Here is a 12384-nt window from a genome sequence, read left to right as displayed (position 1 = left end):
GAGAGAGGATGAATACTTTACAAATAGGTAGCATATGGGGATTGGTGGGTTTAATCTTGCAGGTCAGTCCTAGAAAACCAAGAACAATGGTGTGTGCACAGAATTAAACATTTAACTCTGGTGACATGAAATACAGTTCACTGTAAGATGAAGACCAGGGTGCTATGTATTAATTAGCGTATATATTGCAATCCCATGCCTACCTTATACCGGCCTTGCTACATCCAAGCTTGTAACATTCTCCCACTGATGTCACATCACGTGTATACAGGTTACCCAACCGGGGAATTACGAACTCAGAGCGACCCAACGCACTAGTTAACACACAGTTTGGGAAAGAAGGGACGTCTACTGTCACAGTTCAACCTCCAGTTAACAGGAAAGCCTTGAAACTACGACTGCGGGCAAACTGGTGAGTAGCAAAGTGACTCTTTTTCAAAGAGCATCCCACTTTCCCTATCGAAACACACAAAATGATGGATTAATCACAATACCGGGACAGCATTTTTTTTCGGAGCTTGCAATCTCTGGGTACACCACGGGTGTTTTATACACCTGCTGCCCACTGTTGGAAGACAACAAATCCAGCAAACTAAGGGTTAAACTCTGGCTTCCCAGTTCAATACATGCAGAACAAACCTGAACGCTACTTTATGTAGCCAAGTGCAGTGTCAGACCCACCCCTTCGCCGGAGAAGGTAACTGCATCTGTCAATTGCAGGGAAAATTACACATCGAAATCGCACATTACTGACCGTCTGCTCCAGGTCAGGGACCCCAATCCGAATGACCACAGTGCTGGGCGCGGGGTTGTCCATTTGATGTCCGGTTTTAGCTGCTGTACTCGTCCTGATGGTGTGGTAGACGGTGTCCTCTCTGCTGAAACTCTCCTCCTCTTCACCCTCGCTGCAGTTGCAAGTGTTCTGCTGCTGCTGCTGCTGCTCCTCATGTTTCCTGGCTGTCGGACTGAGAGGCATGCTCTGTGCACTAACCATCGACATCACATCACTGGGGGGAGACAGAGAGAGAGGAAAAAAAACCAGTCAAAACCTCTTGGAAACCCGCGCGCACACACACACGCTAATACTCACACTCAAACACAGAAATGCACTCACACCTACGCATCCTCACACAAATTCACAAATGTGCACACACCGTACACGTACGCCCACACTTCGGGACACTTGATCATCCTCAAGTTCACACTGATCACAGATTTTACACAAATGTATCAAGACTTTGTTTTACACACATAACGCTCAGTCACAGCAACACGTTCACACTCGCAAACACTCATTTTCATACACACTCTCATTCCACGTGTAAAAACTCAGATATACACACCAGGCGGGCGAGATTCATACATATTCGTACGCTCAGCATCCTCCTCTGTAGGTTTCCAAGCACGATGGCATGTCCCAAGGTGCTTCACAAAAGCGAATAGCCTGACACAGAGCAGGCATCAGGACAGCAGGCCAAAGGCTTGGTCAAAGCTGGTGGTACCATGAAGCACCATTGAAAGAGAATGGGGTTTCCTGAGCTTGGCTCCTCCACAGTTGCAAGTAGAGGGGTAGCCAAAATCAGAGGGTACTCAAGTAGGTAGAATTAAAGGAACACAGAGATAGAGTCAGACAGCACAGAAGTGGCTCTGGTCCATTGGGTCTGTGCCTAACCACATGAATGCCATCTTCCAGCACATGGTCTGTAGCCATGAATCCAATTCCAGGCTGTGCATTCCTGATTTCCCCTCTGGTGACACAATTTCTCCTCAAATCCACTCTGAACTTCCTGCCCTTCACTTTAAAATGATGCCCTTTTATTCTTGGCCCTTTAACTAAGAGGAATAGAAGCTTTCTATCCACACTGCCTAAACCCCTTATAATCTCATACACCTCTGACAGGTACCCCCCTCTGCCTTCTCCACTCTAAAGAAAACAAACTGAGCATATACAGCCTTTCATAGAATCCCTATAGTGTGGAAACAGGCCCTTCAACCCAACAAGTCCAAACCAACCCTCCAAAGAGTAACCCACCCAGACCCATACTTCTAGCCTATTACTCAACATTTACTAATGCACCTAACCTACTCATCCCTGAACACTATGGGCAATTTAGTATGGCCAATCCACATAACCTGCACATCTTTGGATCGAGGGACGAAACCCGAGCACCTGGAGGAAACCCACGCAGACATGGAGAGAACGTACAAACTCCACACAGAGAGTCACCCAAGGCTGGAATCAAACCTGGGTCCCTGGTGCTGTGAGGTAGCAGTGCTAACTACTGAGCCACCGTAGTACCCCATTGCTAAGTGGCTCCATTCCAGGCAACATCCTGGTGAATTTCCCCTGCTGGTGCACTCACATCCTCCTGAGGGTTGTCAAACTACAGGAGGTTATAGATATGGGGGGGGGGGGGGGGGGGGGGGCAAGGTCATGGACTGATATGAAAAGTGCAAAAATTTTAAACTTGAGGCATTGCCAGAAAAGGAACCAATGTACAGTCAAAAAGTGCACATAAATATAAATATAAACACATAGACACATGTATGTGTTCTCTCACATACATTTTTAAGTCTACGTGATTGGCTGTAAGATATTGCAGCATGGTATGAGGCCATTTGGGCCATCGTACTCATCCCACTTCTCTGAAGGTGTAATTGGATTTGATCCATTTTCCTCCTGTTTGCCCATAGCTCTGAAATTTCTCTCCTTTAAATATTTATCTACTTCTCTTTTTGAAATGTAATACTGAATCTTTCTCCATTACCATTTTGGCAGTACTCTCCCAATGGTAGCATCTTGCTGGGTTATAAAAAAATCTAAATTTTTGGCTCCTTTTGCCAATTGATTTAAGTCTGTTCTTTGGTTAACAAATTGTTGCCCGTGGAAACAGCTTCTCATTTTGTTGACTCAGAATGTTCCTTATCTTTGAACACCTTTATTCAGAGAATGTTCCCAGCTTTGCTCACCTTTCTGCATACCTTAGTCTTTCATTGAGTATTCTAGTCACCCTTCTCTTACACCATACCAGATCCTTTAAAATGCTTTGGAAAGTGTAGTGCCCATAAATGAAAACAATGTATTAGCTCAGGCCTAGTGAATGTTTCCCATATATTCCTTGCTTTTGTGCACTCTATTTATGTATCCTCCTTAATATTGTACCATACGGATAATCTTTCCTTTTTTTCACTCTTCCTTACAAAATTGATCACTTTGCACCTCTCCCCATTCGGTTTCATGTGCCATTTGCCTGCCTATTGTAGCAGTCCAAGGCTCGGAGGTCTGCTCCTATCATCAATGCTTACTAATGTTATACATTTCAAACTTCGTGCAAAACAAATGCAAAATGGTGTCCTATCTTCCAATAGATGTTGAAATTTAGTCAATATTAAAAAGAGCAGTGGTCCTAATACTAACCCCAGTGGTCACCATGATATACCTCCTCCCAGTATGCAAAACAATAGTTTATTGCTATTCATTGCTTTCTACCTGTTAACTGACGTCATATTCATGCCACCACTGCCCCATTGATCATATGGGCTCAGCTTTGCTCACATGTCTATGATGTGAAGTGCTGCATTTTGGTTGGAAGAATGAAGAGGAGCCAGATAAATCAAAGGGTCAGTTCCAAAGCAGAGGACTCTGGAGATGGATAGGCACACAAGGATTGAAGGTGTCAGAGCTGGTTAAAAAAGTGGTGAATAAAGCATACGGGAACTTGGGCTTTTTTAAACAGAAACACAGACTCCATAAACAAGTTATTATAAACCTGTATAAATACTACTTCATCCTCAATTGGAGTACTGCATTCAGTTCTGGCCACAGTACTTGAGAAAAGATTAGGATTAAAAGGTTATTTAATGGTGGTGCTCAAAATCATGATGGATCTGCACAGAATAGATAGGGTTCCATTCGAAGAAAGATTGAGAACCAGAGGACATCAGTTTAAGGTGATTGAAAAAAGAAGTGACAGTGAAATAAAGAGAAACCTTCTTATGCAATGAGTGGTTAGGGATGGAATGCTCTGACTGAGATGTGAGTTTGTGTTTTACACAAACACATATTTATGTATGCTTAGCCATGTCTATATATGGTATCTATATACACACAAGCATATAACCAGTTCAATGTACATATATTTATACATATATTTGCACAAATACACAGGCACAAATATGTATGCACACCCAGACAATAGAGACTACAAACCTTTAACTCCTTAATAATACATGATTACAAGGTCTGGTTACTGCTGCAGCAGAACGATGCATAGTGATAAATGCAGTTTTCCACAAAAACAAAACAAATATTTTATCTTGATCTTGCTGTAGTATTTCTTCAATCTTATGTATAGATTTCCTTGACACACATGCACACAAACACAAAACTGATTAATCCATTGCTTGCCTGCTGCATGCAATTCTAAAGGTACAGAGACTGAGTATGCCCACAGTAGCTGTGAGCTCCAATTGTGTCCCCTGAATGTTCACTTTCAATTATTAAAATTTGGGATAACTGATCCATTTGGAAGGGTGCGATTATATCTGCTTATTTGTCACAAGAAATATCTGAACTCAATATCTAAAAGTGCAGCCTACATCTGCAAGATTTGTTTGGTCAAAGGAGGTGTATTGATCTGGTACAGGACTTTCCTGACACATGGGATTATGGATGACATTGTTGTAAATAGGGTGCCTGTAGGTAAGATAAATGTAGGTTGCTGAATGTGGACAGGCTGCTATCTCGTTAAATACCTATTCCACAACAAAGTGGTATCTTTACTCTGTATCTAGCCAATACTCTTGTTGACCTGGGAGTGTTACACTGACAGTGTAAAGGAAGCTTCATCTATATCTAACCTGCTTGGTCTGCCATTTATTTCATTATAAAATAAAATTCAGAATGTAACCTTTCAAAGAATTGTTTTATTGCTATAAAATTGAAAAGATATCACCTTTGTTTCATGGGCTAAATGGTACCAAAGACCAAGAGATACTTGAAGGAACAGAGGATACAGAGAGCAAGGGAGATCAATGGGAACTCTGAGTTATACAAGGCACAGAATAAAGGTAGAAAGATAGATACAAGACAGAGAGAAATAGAGGAAAAGATGGCACAATTTCTTGCTCTGTAAGAATTACAGATGCACAGAATGGTCATAGCTCAGAAATGAGCCACTTCAGTCAATTGAGCTTATGCTCGTTCTCAACTGAGCCAGTGAGTTCCACGTCCCTGTTCTTTCCTCTTATCCTAAAAAATTTGGTCTCTTCTTGTACTTATCGAATTATCTTCTGAACGTCTCTGCTGAATCTGCTTGCACCAGGTAATGCGTTCCCGATCCTAGCCAGGTACTAAATCATCATTGGTTCTTTTACCAATCACTTAAATCAGTGTCGTCAGTCCTTCACCAATGAGAAACAGCTATCTTTCTCTATTCTGCTGAGATTCTTCCTGACCTTAAAAACCTGTAATGAATTCTGCTCAACTTTTTCTGCTCTAAGACAAACAACCTGCAAACTATTCTTGCAATTCCTTAATTCCTGGAACCATTCAGTTAAATCCCTTCTGTATCCTCCATAAGGCCTTTACATCCCAATGTTACAAACAATACTCTGTTGTGGGTGAAACAATGTTTATATAAGATTATCATGAGTTCTTTGTATTTATATTAAATGCCTATAATTATTAAGTCCAAGATTCAGTAATTAATTGCTCTCTTAAGCTGCCTCCAATGACTTATGCTTGCAATTGCCCAGATCTATTCATTCTCTTCGAATTAACTCTTTTATTTCACCTGGCACAGTGGTTAGCACTGCTGCCTCACAGCGCCAGAGACCTGGGTTCAATTCCCGCCTCAGGCGACTGACTGTGTGGAGTTTGCACATTCTCCCCGTGTCTGCGTGGGTTTCCTCCGGGTGCTCCGGTTTCCTCCCACAGTCCAAAGATGTGCAGGGCAGGTGAATTGGCCATGCTAAATTGTCCGTAGTGTTAGGTAAGGGGTATATGTAGGGGTATGGGTGGGTTGCGCTTCGGCGGGGCGGTGTGGACTTGTTGGGCCGAAGGGCCTGTTTCCATACTGTAAGTAATCTAATCTAATCTAATCTAAACCTTCCTTTATTCTCCTAGCACCGCATATCAATTTATACTTATTTTCTTTAGTTTTATTTTCCACATGCTCACCTATTCCACCAGCCTGCCAATAACCTCTTGAAGTATATTACCACTCTCTTTATTATTCATTACACTTTCCAAATACTAATGATGTCTGCAAATTTTGAAATACACCGTAGTTCCAAGTCATTAATACATATCAGAAAAGGGAGGTGTTAGTGACTTCATGTGAACTCCATGATACACCTTTATCCTGTGCAAAACTAGTGGCGTGCCACAAGGATCAGTTCTTGGCCCTCAATTATTTACTAACTGCATTGATGACTTGGTGAAGACAGCTAAGTGTAATGTTTCCAAATTTGCAAATGACATAAAGATATATAAAGGCAATGGTGAGGAAGTCCTCAGAGGGATATAGGGATGTTAAGTGAGTAGGGAAAATAATTGGAACATAGAATGTGGGAAAATGTGAGGTTATGCACTTTGGCAGGAAGAATCGAGGAGCTGAATATTATTTAACTGGAACAATACTGCAGAAAGCTATAGCACAGTTAGATTTTATGCATAAAATTGCAAAAATGGCTGGCATCCAGGTTTAGTGGGACAAGGGGAAGGCAATTGGAATGTTGGCCTTTATTTCAAAGAGAATGGAATGTAAAAAGAGGGAAGTTTTGCTACTGCTCTGCAAAGCATTAATTAGACTAAATCTAGAATACTGTGAACAGTTTGGTCCCCTTATCTAACACAACATATATTGACATTGGAGGCGGTCTGGAGACAGTTCACAAGATTTATCCTGGGTATGGAGAGGCTGTCTTATGAGGAGAGGTTGAGTCAGTTGGGTCTGTAATCACTGGCATCTAGAAGAATGAGAGGCAATCTTATTGAAACACACAGGTAGTTCTCCTATAACCCTGTCGTTGCATTCCAGTGAAACCTTACTTAATAGAAAGGTGCTGAATAGTAATAATGCGGCCAATGGGAAGAGTGGGGTTAGGGACAGACCAGCAAAATAAAAATCACTCACAATCGCTCAAAAATCACCCAAAAGCCTAATGCAAGGTTAGCACAGCCTGACTGAAAGCTTAAATCATATTTATTAACAAAACAAAAGTAAATTTAATACATAAGATTGAAAATTGAAAATATATTTTTAGTGCTGGGACAGAGGGTCATCATCATCACCACCTTCAGGTGCAGTTGTGGTTGCAGAGGTAAATGGCTATGGTTTATTGTCTTCAGACTGTTCCTGGGGGGTGGTTTAAAAAAGAAAACATTTAGTTTTTGCTGCGTTGCCTTTTCACTTCTGTCTTGAAGAAGCTGTTCATCGCGTGCCAGATGATGTCTTATTGAAGAACTGCTATCCTCCCGGGTTCTGCGTTGTACCCGTTGGCCTCTAAGAGCTGCAACTGTCTCTCGATTTCTCTCAGGATAGAAGACAAAAGAGAAGGGGAAAGCTCTGATGGCGTGTGTAAGAGTAATGCAGTCCTGGAGGAATTGTACAGGACTTAAACAGGAGCCAGGAGAAAGTGAGGACTGCAGATGCTGGAGATCAGATTCCTGAAGAAGGGCTTATGCCTGAAACGTCGATTCTCCTGCTCCTTGTATGCTGCCTGACCTGCTGCGCTTTTCCAGCAACACATTTTCAGCTTAAACAGGAACTATACAAGAATATTCTTATCTCGGGGGGGAGCAATGAATATTCATGAGTTTAATTTTTGAGATGAAGCTGCTCAATGTATAGTTCTGTATGTCTCACACGCTCTGATGGCAGCTGACATTAGCACATGTGCAGAACGAAGCATGTAAAACAATCACTGTTGGAATCACGCTGTTGTGAATAGAGGTAAGCGTTCTTGAAAATACTGTTCCTGAATTCTTCAGCGACGTTATAGCCAAATTGTGCCGTCAAAACACGCTTGCTGTGAGATTATACCTATACAAGATTTTTTGGGGACTTGACAGGGCATATATAGTGAGGTTGTTTCCACTTGTGGGAGAGTATCGGACCAGAATTAATAGTCCTCAGGTAAGGTCATCAAGTTAGGAAAGTGATGAGGAAGAACTTCTTCTCTCAGAGCATAGAGATTCTGTGGATGTCTTTACCACAGGTTGGATTAGTCAGTATATTAAGACTGAATGAGACAGATTTTTAATCATAAGGGAATCAAGGGTTATCGCTAAAAAGTAGGAAATTGAAATTGAGGATTCAGATCAGCCACAGACCAATTGACTGAGATGATGAGATGAATTGCCTGGCAGCGCTCTCCTATTTTGAGAAGAATTGCAAGATTATGGTGAGTAATGCTGTACAGGTAGTTCTTCCAGAATGCAATGGTTAGCACTGCTGCCTCTCAGCGCCAAGGACCCGAGTTCAATTGCCACCACGAGCGACTGTCTGTGTGGAGTTTGCACATTGTCCTCGTGCCTATGTGGGTTTCCTCCGGGTGCTCCGGTTTCCTCTCACAATCCAAAGATGTGCAGGTCAGGTGAATTGGCAATGGTAAATTGCCCATAATATTCAGGGATGTGTAGGTTAGCTATGGGTCTGGGTGGGTTATTCTTTGAAGGGTCGGTGTGGACTTGTTGGGCCAAAGGGCCTGTTTCCATACTGTAGGGTATCTAGTCTAAGCAATTGTTGCATTCCTTTGTGACCCCACCCTATATAAAAATCGCACAATACAAATAACACAAAGTGTTGGCAATCTAATTGCACTATAGCCAACACACATTTTAAAAGTTCGCGATTTAGAAACGGCGTTCTCTATTCACCCAGTCATGTCACAACCAATTCACATTAACGAAAGACCTGTTGTAGCAGAACTGCCTGTAATGCTAATCTTTACCCACCAACATTGGCTGCATCCTCACTGGACCTGGTGACTTAACAGCTTAAAGGACACATGTTATTTTTATATTTTGCCACCCCTTTATCAGTTTTTAGCCATTCAGTATCTGAACTACCTCTTTTACTGCCAGTCTCAGTATCAGCAGATAAAAAAACATATTTATTCTAACCAAGCCCACTGCCTTATGCTCGAGTCTCCTTTATCTTCCCAATCACTCTTACTGTCCATCACGTACTTATGAAGACTTTGACTTTTTTTAATGTTAGCAATCCATCTATCAATGCCGTAGTACTTTAAACATCTTAAGTAAATCTTCCATTGGTCTCTTTTGTTCCAAAACCAATTCTAATCAATTCAACATTTCCTTGTAACTAAAATTGTGTTCTGCCAAAATTCTTGGAAATCCCTATTTTGTACTTTCCTCAATGTGATCACATCAAAACTGCAGTGCAGACACCAAACTGGGTGCAGTGCTCTAACTATGGCTGAGCTCCCGTCTGAGAGCATTCTACAACACGCTCCGGCCTCTTACATTATATCCAATATGGCCTCTCATCTACCACACTTACCTGTCCTTCTATCTTAAAAGCGGTGTGAAGGGGCACTCAAAGACCCATCTGTTCCTCCACACTTCTCAGTATCCTACCATTTATCATGTATTCCCTCACTCATGTCGTATGCATCCACCCAGTCCTATACCCCTTCACATCTTCCATGTCCTGATGTTCCCTCACATCCCCTTGTATCCTGTATGCTCTGCATTCCATTTCCCTTTCTTATCCCTTCCATGACCCTACATTTCCCTTTCTTATCCCTTCCATGACCCTACATTTCCCTTTCTTATCCCTTCCATGACCCTACATTTCCTTTCAACTAGCAGCTGTGACAACAAAAGGATGCTGGGCTGACGGTCAGACTATTTGAGTTTCAAGATGTCCTGAAGATGAGTACTTGTTTCATTGGGGATCTGTTGACACACCTTGCAGAGGCATGCAAGCTTTGTTGGATTGACATCTTTTTACCTTCCAACAGGTTATTCTTTCTTTGATACTGTTTTTCAATGCCTGCATGTTCATTTGCATGGAATAAGTGGATTCATTTTTCTTTTGAAATTGATACTATGAATGACAGTGTTTGCTTGACACTTTTATGAGGTTGTAAGTTGAGATATTTACTTATGAGGTTGTAAGCTGAGATATATACTTCACAGTAGACTTTCAAATCATCTTTGATTAGTGTGTCAATTTTAGGAGCATTTCCTAGACATGGCAGCCTTACCAATTGCTTTTCGGTTCTGCTCATTGTGAATGCAGGGAGAGTTGATATGGGAGGTGCTTGGTGTTATCAAAGTGTCATGGAAGTAGAGTGGCATATGGAAGGTCATGGAGAGGATACGAATGGGCATAGAGAATCTGGGATATGGAGAAGCATGGGGTTATGAGGGGACACCAGCAACAGTGTTTAAATTTACTGCACACCAGCTTTCTGACTGTTCAGCAGACTTCCGCCCCCAAGACCCAGAAATCAATTAATTTGGCAGGATTCCAAGTCAAGAACACACCTGTCTACACAAAAATACCAAAAGCTTGGCAATTTGAATTTCCAGCAGGGATTTAAATTGCAAATCCAGCATCACTTACTATGAGCACTGGGTTAAGAACTGACATGATTCACAACCTAACAAAAACAGAGAGCAGTGGGAACAGGCAGGGAAATTCAAAACCATGGCCTAGAATGCTTCCATTTTGGCCTTGATGATGCAGACGTGCTTCAAACTGGGAGACGAAAACTTAATCCCTGGTTTCTTTTCTGAAAGGGCATAAAATAACTATTTTTAATGACAGTATGAGAGCTTCCTGCATCCTTTTACAGGTCTCACATTATTCTGACCAAATTCTTTAAAATGAATTAAATTTTTTAAGCCATTTGCAATTTGTATTTACTTTCTCTTGATTATCTATTTAGGAACACATCCATAACTAGCACACATAGGCTTGTAGACGTGATTCATTCCAGTCTCAAGAAAAAGGCCCAATCACAGGGACATTGTTTCAGTTCAAAAGTTGATAATGTGATGTTTAATCCTTAGTTATGAATACTAGTGTATCTCATGCAATCACTTTTTTTTTCAGTCATTCATGGAAAGAGGGCATCACTGGCTAGGCCAGTATTAATTGCCCAACTCTCATTGCCCAGAGGGCAGTTATGAGTCAATCACATGGCTAGTGGCCTGGAGTCCCATGCAGGCCAGACCAGGTAAAGATGGCAGTTTCCTTCCCTAAGGGACTTTGCTTATATTCAATTGTGGGTCGTGGACCTCACCGGCTGGCCAGCATTTTATTGTCCTTTCCTATTTGCCCTTGCACCTTGAGAAGGTAGTGATGAGCTGCCAGCTTAAACTGCTGCACTCCACATGCTGTAGATTGACCCACACTGACTTTAGGAAGGGAATTCCCATACCAGATGGGTTTTTTCCGACAATTGACAATGGATTCATGGTCATCATTACACTCTTAATTCCAGGTTTTTATTGAATTCAAATTCCACCATCTGTCATGGCTGGAGGCAATCACTATTTGAGTCTCTGGATTAACAGTCCATGTACAAGGCGTATATCAGGAGTGTGATGGACTCTTCACTTGCTTGGACGAATGCAGCTCCAACAGCAGTTTGTTCATGATCAAGTAATCAATATCTAGTGAACTCTGATCATTATTTGCTGGTTCCTGATTACTGTTCAATGACCAATCATTCTCTGGGAGTACTTGATCACATTTCAGTGGAACCTTCACTATCCATTGACTCCTAATTACTCTCTCACGACACCAGATCACAGAACAACAGTACTTGTGTCGCAGTCTGTGGCACAATCCTTCAGTGTGTTCGACTGCTCAAGGGAAAGGTAGTATTGCGAAACACTGCATGAAGGAACGACTTCCTTACTTTCCCTACCCTCCCCTTCACTGTTTTGATCACACAGCATTGCTCTTTGATGTGAAGGGCAGTGCTTGTCACTGGCCACTCGGGTGTTTTTTCATATCTTCCTGGTGGTGGAAATTGAATAAAGATTTGTGCACTTTGTGTCCTTTCACTGTGTCTCACACCTGCGCACACACACCATGGGTGCTGGGGAAAAAATAAGCACTACCGCACTTAGGCGGTAGTGTGGGGGTTAAGGGAAAAAAAAATATAAAAAAAAGGGAAAAAAAATAAAAATAAAACATAAATCAAAAAAAAACAACAGTACTTGTTAACTCCCTGATAACCCAGGCCCTGATCACATACTGGGTGTATCTCATCACCATCCAGCTGTCTCTGATAACCACCCAACCATCCAGTTAACATGGTTAAATCTGAACACCACCTGGTGGTATAGTACCTCCAAACAAACATAGGGTTTTTTTTAACAAAGTACTGAGGAAA

General features: G+C 41.8%; 1 protein-coding gene across 1 annotated transcript in view; it reads right to left on the bottom strand.

The window, feature by feature from the left end:
• shank3a (SH3 and multiple ankyrin repeat domains 3a) overlaps positions 1 to 12384 on the bottom strand; it is a 973942-nt gene that overhangs the window by 790788 nt on the left and 170770 nt on the right. The window contains exon 3 of the mRNA XM_072562789.1: positions 755 to 1007. Within this exon, the coding sequence (XP_072418890.1) occupies positions 755 to 1000 (246 nt within the window). The 5' untranslated portion in view covers positions 1001 to 1007. The remainder of the gene's footprint in view (positions 1 to 754; positions 1008 to 12384) is intronic.

This window comes from Chiloscyllium punctatum, chromosome 44 (genome assembly GCF_047496795.1).
Source record: "Chiloscyllium punctatum isolate Juve2018m chromosome 44, sChiPun1.3, whole genome shotgun sequence".
In the NCBI taxonomy this organism is placed as follows: Eukaryota; Metazoa; Chordata; class Chondrichthyes; order Orectolobiformes; family Hemiscylliidae; genus Chiloscyllium; species Chiloscyllium punctatum.
The sequence above is the reverse complement of the archived record's forward strand: the minus strand, read 5'-3'. Positions and strand labels throughout refer to the sequence as shown.